General features: G+C 44.8%; 1 protein-coding gene across 1 annotated transcript in view; it reads left to right on the top strand.

Moving 5' to 3' along the window:
- The window catches only part of LOC306938742 (CUB and sushi domain-containing protein 3-like), a 575,885-nt gene that overhangs the window by 305,280 nt on the left and 258,563 nt on the right, over window positions 1–12,042 (top strand). The window contains exon 6 of the mRNA XM_079523009.1: window positions 9,483–9,595. Within this exon, the coding sequence (XP_079379135.1) occupies window positions 9,483–9,595 (113 nt within the window). The remainder of the gene's footprint in view (window positions 1–9,482; window positions 9,596–12,042) is intronic.

Raw genomic sequence — 12,042 nt, 5'->3', positions numbered from 1 at the left:
TGAACACTTGGATAGATATCTGTGTAGTTTCCATGCAGGCACAAGCTTCATTTCTCACCTAATTATAGTAAAAATGATATGCGCTAATAAGCGGTGACATCATCATTTCTCAAAAGCTCTGTCACTCTCCAGTCGGACTTTTCTGCGGGGCTCAGGAGACTACAACTAAACTCCGCCCATTGGGATACAAAACAGCCCTTCTCTCCTATTGGTTGGTGGTTAACCCCACCCTCTGTGTTGGGTGGACGTTGGGTGGATGTTGCGCCTACAAGCTGTTGTATGCATAGATATATGGTTGGCTGTGTGTTGACTGCCCCCCCTCCCCCTCATACAACACAATGTTGGGTCAAAGCACGTGACTCCCATTGGTAATACATTGGGCGGCCATGACACTACCCAACGAGCATCCAACGAGCATCCAACGAGCAGAGAATTGCATGAAAGGTGTGAGCTCAGCCTAAGGCTGAGCTCACACCTTTCATGCAATTCTCTGTGCTCGTTGGGTGTTGTGTCATGGCCGCCCAGCGGCCCAATGCATTTCCAATGGAGGTCACATGGTTTGACCCAACATTGTGTTGTGTGAGGGGGAGGGGCGCAGTCGTGCGCCCCTCCCCCTCACACAACACAATGTTGGGTCAAACCATGTGACCTCCATTGGTAATACATTGGGCGGCCATGACACAACACAACATGCATCCAACGAGCATCCAACGAGCAGAGAATTGCATGAAAGGTGTGAGCTCAGCCTTAGGCTGGATAGCAGGGCTGCCGGTCAGAACATTTGCAGACCGCGGCCATCTTGCCATCAGAGTTTGGAAGCACTCGTTTTCAGTAAAGCAACGTCCTGCTGCCTCCTTCATTATGAACAAATTTGAAACGTGGTATGCAGGACTGTTGAGTGATATCTAACGAGCACTTCCAAACTGCAACACTTGTAAAAAATAATCACATGCAAGGAGAGAGAGTAGCTCATAACCTGTCTACAGTGGATTTTTACGAAACAAACACTTTGCAGATAGAAAGAGGATAATTCAAGCTTTTCGTACTGCTGCAATGTTGGTGAGTTTGACGTTGTTTAATACAAACAGATAGGACTTTTCTGTTTGGATGAATGGGAAATTGCACCTTGTTAGCACCCTGCCATTAACTTATATTAAGATGGCCGCGTTCTGCATATGGTCCATTAGACCCCGCCTTGTGTGGGTTTTTTTTACGCTTTGTAGGATATGTTTAATGCCACACACAGGCCATCAGCAGAGATTGCAGAACGTTTTTAACTAAAATATTTGCTTCTGGGGGATCCCTGGAACAACATATTTTGAGATGGGGGTCCGTGGCCCAATAGAGATAATTCTGGGGGTCCTTGACATGAAAAAGGTTGAGCACAACTGACATAGAAACATGGGTTTTTCAGAAAACTATTAGCATTTAGAAGCCTTCTTTTTTAATCGCCATCAGTACAAAATGGGTTAATGGTGCACTCTGGATAATGATGCCATGGGAGGAAGTGAATTAAACACTGAGCTGTACAGATGAATACAGTGTGGAGAGAGATAACGGGGAGAGGACGGTGGCAGACTGGGAAGGGTGGGTGGAGGAGGAGCAGAGATGAAGGCATGGGCCTGAATGAGAAGAGGAGGTGGGTGGAGGAGGAGAAGGGTGGGTGGAGGAGGAGCAGAGATGAAGGCATGGGCCTGAATGAGAAGAGCGAGAACAACAGAGGAGGAGCCAGCGAGAGCTCGTCGGGGCCCTTATCAGATGATGCCAATATGCTCCTAGCGTTTGGATTTAGTGCTTATCTTTGAACAAATGCAAATGTCTTCTGTCTTTGACTGCCCACATCAGAGGAAAATTAATGTTCATAGATACATACTGGCCATCTGGATGCATCAAAGGACAATCACGGCTATTGGTCTCTCTCCATGTCGGTTCGCAGCACGCCAAAGTCATCAGTCCTTATCATTTTACAGTTTTGTGGAGAGAGCAGACACGGCCCATTAGGTGAGCATTAATAGTTTTACTGTGGTACTGTAATGTACTAAGTGGATCTTGGACTTGGATCCAAAGTGGTTCTTGACTTTAACGTTTAATTGCACACATGCAGGAACGCACGCACACATTAAAAAACAAAACAAGCTCACAACATTGTAGATTAAAGCAATAAGCCACAAGAGGTCTCAGGTTACCAGGCATAATGGCTGAGAGGCGTGGTGAGACACGACTCCAACCCTCTCAGACATACCACCCAGTCACAGTCCTATGAGGACTATTCTATTCTATTGGGACTAACCGTTTTAGAAAAGCAATTTTTGGTATTTGTTGTGCGACAAAGTATAGGCCTTGGGTGGTTAAAGTTTGGCTCTGATGGGGACGTAAAATTATGGCTCCAATATTACCCTGGCAAAGTTACGCTAACACTCAGGATGTTGGAGGACATGTGTGACTATAGCGTCAGGTACTTACAGGTATAATATATAATGTTTATGTAACATCTGAGCTCAAGGGCATAGGCTTGGTTTGATAGTTGGTAGGAACACAGAGGTGGGGAGCGGAGGGGAGACCTCTGTTAGTCCCTGCGGGAGGAATTCAGCATCAGCTTCACATCATGAGTGTGTGGGGTGGGAGGGTTGTAAACCTTATACACTTTGTTGATCCTCCGGGGATCTATACTCGCATTTCTTTGGCCAAAATAGCTACAAATAGCTGCTATTTTCTGCTAGTGTTTGCCTATTTTTGCTGAATATTTGCCTGTTATGTGGGCAGTTTGTCAAGACACACGAACGAACACGTCGGCTGATTGTGTTATGTTTTTTTTAAGAGGACTTCCTGTGATTTGCTGACCTCGGACCATGAGCATGTGAATCTGAGACAAACCGTCATTCCTGTTCTGACATTCCATATATTGATCTGACCTCATCAAACCCTGTACACTCAAGATAAGACTCCATATATGGCCAATACATAATTCATTCCATGTTGATCTGACCCCCCATGGCAAAGCGCCAGCCAGTCTGCTGTCACCCAGGCGGATGCGTGAATGCGACCTCGCCCTTTAGGTCGAGGTCGTTTCTCGCCCTCAGGGCGTCTTACTGGTTATTATATGGCAAATATTGTGGAACAGTCAGCTTGAGGAATATCAGCTAATACACTATTGATGGAAATGGCTGGTGCAACTCTAGGTGAATAAATGGACTATGCCGCATAAAAATCGAATAATGGCTGAGACACTCTTTTGTAACTAAATCACATCAATTTTCCTATCTTTCTGTAACTGAGGGGACGTGTCTTAACAGCATCTCCTGTCGCTCCTCAGTCTTCACTGTTATAGCATGGATCGATGTATAATGTGATCAAAATGTTGTTTGGGTTATTTGTTTGTAAAAATATGTCCCTATACCTAAATTGTGTCTAGTTGTTGAGGCCAGAGCCCGCATTCGGACTGTATCCTCACCAAATTTCCAACGATTCCAGGTTTGTTGTTGTTTTGTTCTTTTTAAAAAGCAGTGGCGTATCCAGGAATTACGTTTTGGCCAGGCAAGATATGTTAATTGTCGTCTCCCTGCGCACAATCGTAGCACTAAAGGTTTTCAAAGAGATATACCTGCCAGACGAGTGGGATACAAAGGCTGAAAGGCATGCATTTACATTCCAATGGGTGATTGAGGGTCGCGCTCTACCGCAACGGCCAATCAGCTGTCCATTAATAGTTCTCACATCTTGTTTATGTCCTATTTTTTCTCATTGTATGGATTTTGGCCAGGCCAGAAATGGATTTGGACAGGCGGACGCCTGCCCTCGCCTTATTGTAGATACGCCTCTGGGTGAAAGGTCTGATCATGTTTCAGGTGTTTATGGGTTGTTTTCTGTGAACTCGTTTAGATGTCAGTGAGTTTCACCCTGCAGAGGAGGCTTAGTTGTGATATTGATATTTCACCTCCAAGCCCTTTTCATCTCATTCACTCTCCGATTCCTCGACCTGGCTAATATGAGGAGGCATCCTGCACTGTGTTGCAATCAGTTGGAGTATGTTGTGGATTTCAATAAGTCATTATGGGTGTGATTTACAGAGGTTGGAATTGCTATTTGAGGACTCCAAATGCATTATTTATTGTCACTGTGGCAGAATGACTGAACCCAAATGCAGAGCAGAGTAGTTTCAAAAACAATTTATTAAAGCAGAAGACTTACAAGCAAAGTAAAACATGCAACTTGCAAGCAGTAACTCAGGAGAGCCAAACTGTTCAAAAATACAAAAGGGGAAACTAGGAAGTCCAAAAAGGTCAAACTAACCAAAAGCACAAAACATAGGAAGTCAAAAACCTTACGAGAACGAGAAAATTCCAGGTATAGTCAATCACAGGAAAACACCAACATGGAGCACCGGACAAAGGATTATGTTCTGACAGTGTGAGTGTGGGATGAGTCCAGTCTTATAGTGAGCAGGTTGATTGTGGAAGTGTTCACAGGTTTGTATTGTGGGCATGGCTGGGCTGGGGATGGAGTGGGAACAGGTGTGTGACAATGACTGAGGGTAGGAATGGAGAGTGGGAGTGGCTGACAGGGAGACATGGTCTGCAGACCCTGACAATTTATGACTGTAAGATGGGTGTAAAAAACATAACGGGGATACAGGAATGTCTCTCTCTCTCTCTCTCTCTCTCTCTCTCTCTCTCTCTCTCTCTCTCTCTCTCTCTCTCTCTCTCTGCCTGTAACTCTACCATGTTAATTTAAGTCTGAGAGTGCCGTACGGGTCAATTTTTTAATTGATGTTAAAATTAACCTTGTGCTGTGTACTGTACTGTACATACACACGTATGAATTTGAATTGCGTTTAATTACAACGCCCAGGCCCAAATTAGGTATATATAGGCCTAATGTTATTCTTCATTAAGTCGAGTTGCTTTTTTGCTAATGTGCCCAAATTCGGCAAATCCCTCTCTCTCTCTTACCCCGACCCACCCCTTCTGTCTCCGTTAGTAATTGTGTTGGAGCGGTGCCAACTGTGAGAACATTGAAACTGTGATTCATGTTGTGCTGCCAACTTATCACGCACACACACGCCCGCACACATGCACGCACGTACACGCAGATGGTGATGGTGTTTGTATTGCTGTGTGCAAGTGAAATAGAGTGTGTGTGTGTGTGTGTGTGTGTGTGTGTGTGTGTGTGTGTGTGTGTGTGTGTGTGTGTGTGTGTGTGTGTGTGTGTGTGTGTGTGTGTGTGTGTGTGTGTGTGTGTGTGTGTGTGTGTGTGTGTGTGTGTGTGTCTTTGCATGTGCTGGTGCATGTGTGTGAGTAATAGCAGATATCAAAGCACCCCGCTGATCTAGGGCACAAGGTCACCATCAAACAGATGTGTGCACGCGCACACACACACACACACACACACACACACACACACACACACACACACACACACACACACACACACACACACACACACACACACACACACACGTTCTCTCTCTCTCTCTCCCTCTCTCTCTCCCTCTCTCTCTCTCTCTCTCTCTCTCTCTCTCTCTTAATATGTCTGCTCAGCATTCTTGTGTTCCCTGCAATGTTGCTCCACTTTTTGGTCCCCTAATGGATTATATTGATGTTACATATTAAAGGGCACCTGTATTTCTATCTATATATATATATAGCGCTGGCATCATGGTGTCTGTGGCCATGTCTGTAGTGTGCACGGCATGCACATTTACATGATGCATTGCATGTGCATGCATATTATGCACTTAAGTTGAGGTCGTTTCACCGCCCAACTCTAATTCTCGCCGAAAAAAATTTAAATAAAAAGTTCACTTGGTTTTACTGCAGGCCAGGGTACAAAAACACAGGGACACGCCCACCTGCAAAATCCATAGATGTTAAATGTTGGACTATAAAAACAATGCAATGCTATATTATAGGTTGCCAGTTCAAACCCGGGCTCCCCCAGAGTTACTGTCGAAGTGTCCTTGAGCAAGACACTGAACCCCTAATTGCTCCTGATGTGCTAGTTGGTGCCTTGCATGGTTTCCGTTGCCATCGGTGTATGAATGTGTGTGTGAATGGGTGAATGTAATGCACAATCTCTGTAAAGCGCCTTGGATAAAGGCGCTATATAAATGCACCATTTACCATTTTATATAGGGATGCACTGATATGGAAATTCTTAGCCGATACCGATGCTTAAAATAACAATTTAGCCGATAGCGATACTGATTCCGATATTATCTTTATTTGGTTTTTGTTGTTTCTATTTCCCTTTTTTGTGCCAGAGAAACAAATAAATCTCTTTTTTTTTTTTATGTTTTTTTTTGTGGCTTTCGCCTTTATTTTATATTTTTTATGGAGGGACAGACGGTAGGCTGACAGGAAATGGGGAGAGAGATGGGGGGGGGATGACATGCAGTAAAGGCCGTCTGGATCGGGAGTCGAACCCGCGGCACACTGCCAGACTGGATTACCAGCCAAGGTGCCTGGACCGCTGAGCCACGGCCCAGGCCAGAAACAAATACAAATTCAATACAATAAAAAAAAAGTTCAGAATCTAAAGCTTGGTATAGAGTACAGTCACTGGTGGACAGGTTTCTGAACTGCCCACAGCCATCCTATGAGACACAGACTGAGTGAGGGCGAATTATATGAAGATAGGTTGGTGAAGTGGTCCTTTAGTTTAAACCCTAACCTATAGCTCCTGATGCACTCCCGAAAAGCAGGTTGGTGTCATGCAGCTTGTACTGTAGATCTGCTATTTTTGTATACTAGGGTGTGTAGGATGGGTGACAAATTCCAAATGTACTTTGTCAATGAATTTAGCTTTCTCTCTCCATTCTGTCATAAACTATAGTAAAACCAAACCAAAACAGGGCAGCGGTGGCTCAGGGGGTAGAGTGGCTGGATGGTAACTGCAAGGTTGCCAGTTCGAACCCGGACTCCCCCAGAGTTGGTGTCGAAGTGTCCTTGCACTATATATTTCTAAAACTATGAAACATTTCAAAGATTTCTTTTCAGGCAAACATGTCCACCGTAAGAATAGGTTTGAATGGGGTTTCTAGGTGCAAGTATGTAGGACAAGTAGCATGCCAAAGTTTGTGTAATTGCCATTGCCAAATCAGCTTTTCGACCCAGCTGATTTATAGCACATTTGAGTGGTTTGAAAGACTAGAAAAAGGGCCATTCACATAAATGCAGTGCATTTTCCATTCACATTCACAGCATTGCATTGTATTCAGTCTCAGCAAATGAAACACTTGGAAACTTTGAGAAACAAGTTGGAGTGATTGAAAGGTGTTCCAAGTTCAAGCTCCCAGATGAGTCTGGGAAAATGTGGGCTGAAGAAGTGAATGAAAGACATATAGAAAACAACAAAAAAGGAGAAAGCCTCCCCGCTCCCTGAACAATCATTCTTGTAGCCCCCCCCCCCCCCCCCCCCCCTCCCCTCCCCTCCCCATCTGCTTGAGTGGTCCACGGCGTCAGACTGGTGCTACTGTGCAGCTCCCGGGTGGAGGAGGAAATCCTGCAGGTGTAATTCAATCTGTCTGGGTGTAGGCAGCCAGGGCACGCCGTGTTCTCTCTGCGTTCCTAATGGAGTTAAATACAACACGCACGCACGCACGCACGCACACGCGCACACAATCACGCACGCACGCACGCGAACAGTGTAAAGGAGTAAAGTAAGCCTATAGGAGCATGATAACTTAGTTTCTAATGACACCTTTACTGCTGCAGCAGTCCCTCGCTCTCTTACACACACACACACACACACACACACACACACACACACACACACACACACACACACACACACACACACACACGCCGTCTGTTGAATCATCCTATACTCCTTGAGACCAGACTTCAGTGTTACAGCATTATTGTTGTAGCGGGCGACACATTTACAGCTGTGTAACCTTGTCGTAACCCTGTTGGCTTTGTGCTGCTTTACACAAGAGCTGTAGTACCGCTCGGCGCCTCGCTCGCAAACCAGAGAGGTCCTCCTTTGCCAACTCTCGGTGAATTGCGAGGAAAGTGAGTCGTTTAACCACCGAGAGGAGCACTTCACCCCATTTCAGCCATGTGTGTTCATATAAATTGTCTTAACTGATTGTCATTATAAGATGGAACATTTCAGTCTAGCTCTGTGTCTCAGTTGGGCTGAGGACAGTTCAGTGATTTCATCGATGGGGTTACCAGGCTAAGACAAACTACAGCTTTTCTCTACCCGAGTGGAAAGTTAGCATGCTGAAATAGAAGCCATTGTGTTCTCATCATCATCATACTATAATTCAGTCAACGTCTGTCTGTCTGAATGAATGAATGTGTGTCAGAAACACCGTTGTATCTCCTCACCACCTGCGCCAATCGCTCCCACTTTTCACACAGGCATTGACCATAATAATATGGATATACACATTAATGATTAATAATGAATGTATTAGTGAATTAAAAACGCACCCAGGGTGCAGTACCCCCGGCGGCCACAAGGGGTAAACAAAATGGACAAAATAAAATCTTGTTTGAAATGTCATTGGTAGGCAGGTCTTATCATGACAATAAGGGCCTTTCTTGGCCCCACCTCTCTCCCATTGTTTATATTGTGTTTTAGTTTCCAAGATGGCCGCAGCACCAGGAGGGGGTTGGCCTTTCTGGGCTGCGTTCACACATTCAAGACACCTGTCTTGTGTCTGTCTTGTGTCTGTGTATAATGGCCGCTCCAATGCATTTCCAATGGAAGCCCATATAGTTTGACCAAACATTTTGTTTGATGGGGGGGAGGGGGACAGAACACATCCATAAAAGCTGTGGTCGGACACAAGGCAAGTGTTTTGAATGCAGCCCAGTAAGGGCATATGTCGACCCCGCCCGTTCACCTCCGCCCCACCCCCTCCTGGTGCTGCGGCCATCTGAGAGGGGTGGGGCAGAGAAAGGCCCTTATTGCTGAGGGAAAATCATATGAATTTAATATACGGTCAAAAATGGAAATGCGATACTGATACTGAAGGTCTCTGGACTGAAACTGCATTTGAAAACAATGTGCAGGAGTCTTTCTTCCTCTACAGGATTCATTATGTGGTTATTATGACACCCTGCTAAACAGCCTCTGAGCAAAGCAATAAACCCCTCCTCCACCCCGACTACTACTTAACTAGCAGTTAACTAGCAGAATAATCTGGAAACCCGCAGCTTCCACTTGTAGAGACGGGATGTCGGCCGATCATGCTCCTTTAGCGCTCCGCTTCCGGCCGCGTGCACGGCACGCGTCTTTGTTTACATTCGTTGCAACGGGAGTTGCCAACAGATTCAGCAGCAGAGCTCTGAATCTGTCCTGAGAGATTTGTAGCAGGCTGAAGCTGAGGCCTGTCATATGGCTGAGAAAAGCACAGAAAACTCCTACTGGGTTTTGAAGAACTGAAAAGCACAGTAGATGTAGATGTGTTCACCTGCAGGTTTGTCAGATCTAACTCTCTCTCTCTCTCTCTCTCTGGTTCTTTGTCTCAGGTTGTCAGGAAGTAACATCCCCGCTCCCATTGTCAGCAGCAAGAACTGGCTCCGCCTTCACTTTGTCACTGATAGCAACCACCGCTACCGCGGCTTCAGCTCACATTACCAAGGTAAGTTGCTGCTACACACAAATTCACATTCACACACACGTACGCACGCACAAGCCCACACACGCACGCACGCACGCACGCACAAGCCCACACCCACACGCACAAGCCCGCACACACACAGGCACACAGGCACGCACTCACGCACGTCTTAATGACATTTCTTTGCAGGAATCTGTTATTTTGCTTCTTTGCCTATTATTTTTTATTACCGGCCTCTCATTTTTGTATAACCTTCTTTCTTTTTTTCCTTTGTTTTCTTATCTTCCTGACTGACGCTAACCACCAATTATGTTCCTCCACTCCGATCTCCTTGTCTCCTCTCAACTCATACCACAATTTCTTGACTCTCCTACCTCCTTAATGTCATCTCTCTCATTCTCTCTCTCACACACTCTCTCTCTCTCTCTCTCTCTCTCTCTCTCTCTCTCTCTCTCTCTCTCTCTCTCTCTCTCGCTCTCTCTCTCGCGTGCGCGCTCTCCTTGTATGATTACCGCCCTCTGACAGAATTAGTTCACTTTGCCTCAGACCTTAGCTGGTGGAATGCCTTTACAATCCCACCAGTGGACTTAATGAGGGCTGAATATCTCATGCTAGCACACACACGAGCAGGGTGGAATAGATGTGTTATTATTTATATTTTTTTGATCCTTTCTTTTATTTTAAAGCCCTTTGACCGTGGTTTAAATCACCATGCCTCTTGATCAAAAACAAAGGCTTAGCAAGTATTACAATTCAGGGTCTGGGGATACTTATCAACACAATACTGGACTGTATGTGTTGCTATGAGAATTATGTTAAAAACTACACTAAGGCTTTCCTAGACTGTACTCTTCTCTGTTTACCGGTACCCACCTATCTTCTCTTCTCTTCTCTTCTCTTCTCTTCTCTTCTCTTCTCTTCTCTTCTCTTCTCTTCTCTTCTCTTCTCTTCTCTTCTCTTCTCTTCTCTTCCTCAGCCTTTATCTCTTCCTCGCACGCTGCCATGACATATTGTTACTAGTAATATATTACTGTAATATTATTACTTTACCCAGTAACGAGTAGTGTAAGGTATTACTCTGCCAACACAGTAATATTATACCTTTGTAAAAAATAGCACATATTACATATTACTCAGGATTTGTTGGCTACCGTCAAGAGAGATTGTTGCTTTATTTTATCTCCTTTTAGGCTGATTGGTGACTCTTCTTCTTATTATTCAAAACAATTGGATTCAGTTCTAAAAGAAGCCGACTAAACATATTGTGTTGTTGTACATCCCTTTTTTGCACGTGGGGGGGGCAAAAGTAATATGTAATTTAATATAATATGTAATATATATTACTCTTGATTCCAAGAAATAAGTAATATAATAATACATTTTTAAGGAGTAATATGTAATAAGTATCACATTACTAATATTGCCCAACACTGATTGGGAGTAGACCGGGAAGGCCTAATACTGCAGGTTATTTCATCATCATTGCAGCACAAATGTTGACTCTGACTATCTCAGTGCCTTCACAGTGCAATTTGACCAAGATAGTTTGAACAGGTATATTCATTCTTTACTTGGACAGATAGGATGGCAGTGGGTTGGACTCGGAATGTGTCCGAGGTTTCCCCTACATCATGCCTGCTTCAGCTGACGATGCAAGCCGCCCCGTTTCGGAACCTCGCCTCACATGAGTAATATTGCTTTCAGCAAGTATTGTGCGGGCGGCCGGGAGCCCGAATGGATGTGGACAACATTGCTGAACAAGACTATCAGGAACACATAACGTATGATCAACAGGGATGAGCGCCTCGAAATGGTGGCGCATGCACGACCTGTAAGAATCAGTCATTTCTTTCCCTTTGAAATATGAAATAGATTTTGAAATGCTTTTCTATTCATCTTCCCTGTGAGGTGGCCCTCCGGGTGTGCCCCGCTACCATCCTGATCTCCACATCGATCCGGTGAAACGGCTGTGATGATGTGTTTTACTAGCCCTGTGGTTCTAAACTGAGCCCAGTTGCATTGTTTTCTTCTGGTTCTTTGTTTTCTCCCCCCGCTCCCTCTTCAATAGGTTGTTTTGTGCTCTTTTGTGCTTTAGAGTTTTCAATCCCTAAATCCTGGATAAAGCTTACCAAAGTGGCAATGTTGCTGCCTAAGCCCCAGTTAAAGCCAGAGGGAAAAAATGGTGATGTGTTTCAGCACAGAACATCACACAGAGATAGAGGCATCAGCAGAGAGAGAGAGAGAGAGAGAGAGACTTAATGACTGACCGGGGCACTTGACCGGCCGCATTACAGTCAAGATAAAGAATACAACAATCATGTGGTTCTCAAACTTTTTATGTTCAAAGACCCCCATAACTCTAAGGCCTCACTCACACCTTTAAAACATTGATGCATGCTTGTTGTATGAATGTTGTAAGTGTCATGGCCGCCCCAATGCATTTCCAATGGAAGTCACATGGTTTGATA

Source organism: Electrona antarctica (genome assembly GCF_951216825.1).
Source record: "Electrona antarctica genome assembly, chromosome: 15".
Lineage (NCBI taxonomy): Eukaryota > Metazoa > Chordata > Actinopteri > Myctophiformes > Myctophidae > Electrona > Electrona antarctica.
This window is presented reverse-complemented; position numbering and strand designations above follow the sequence as displayed.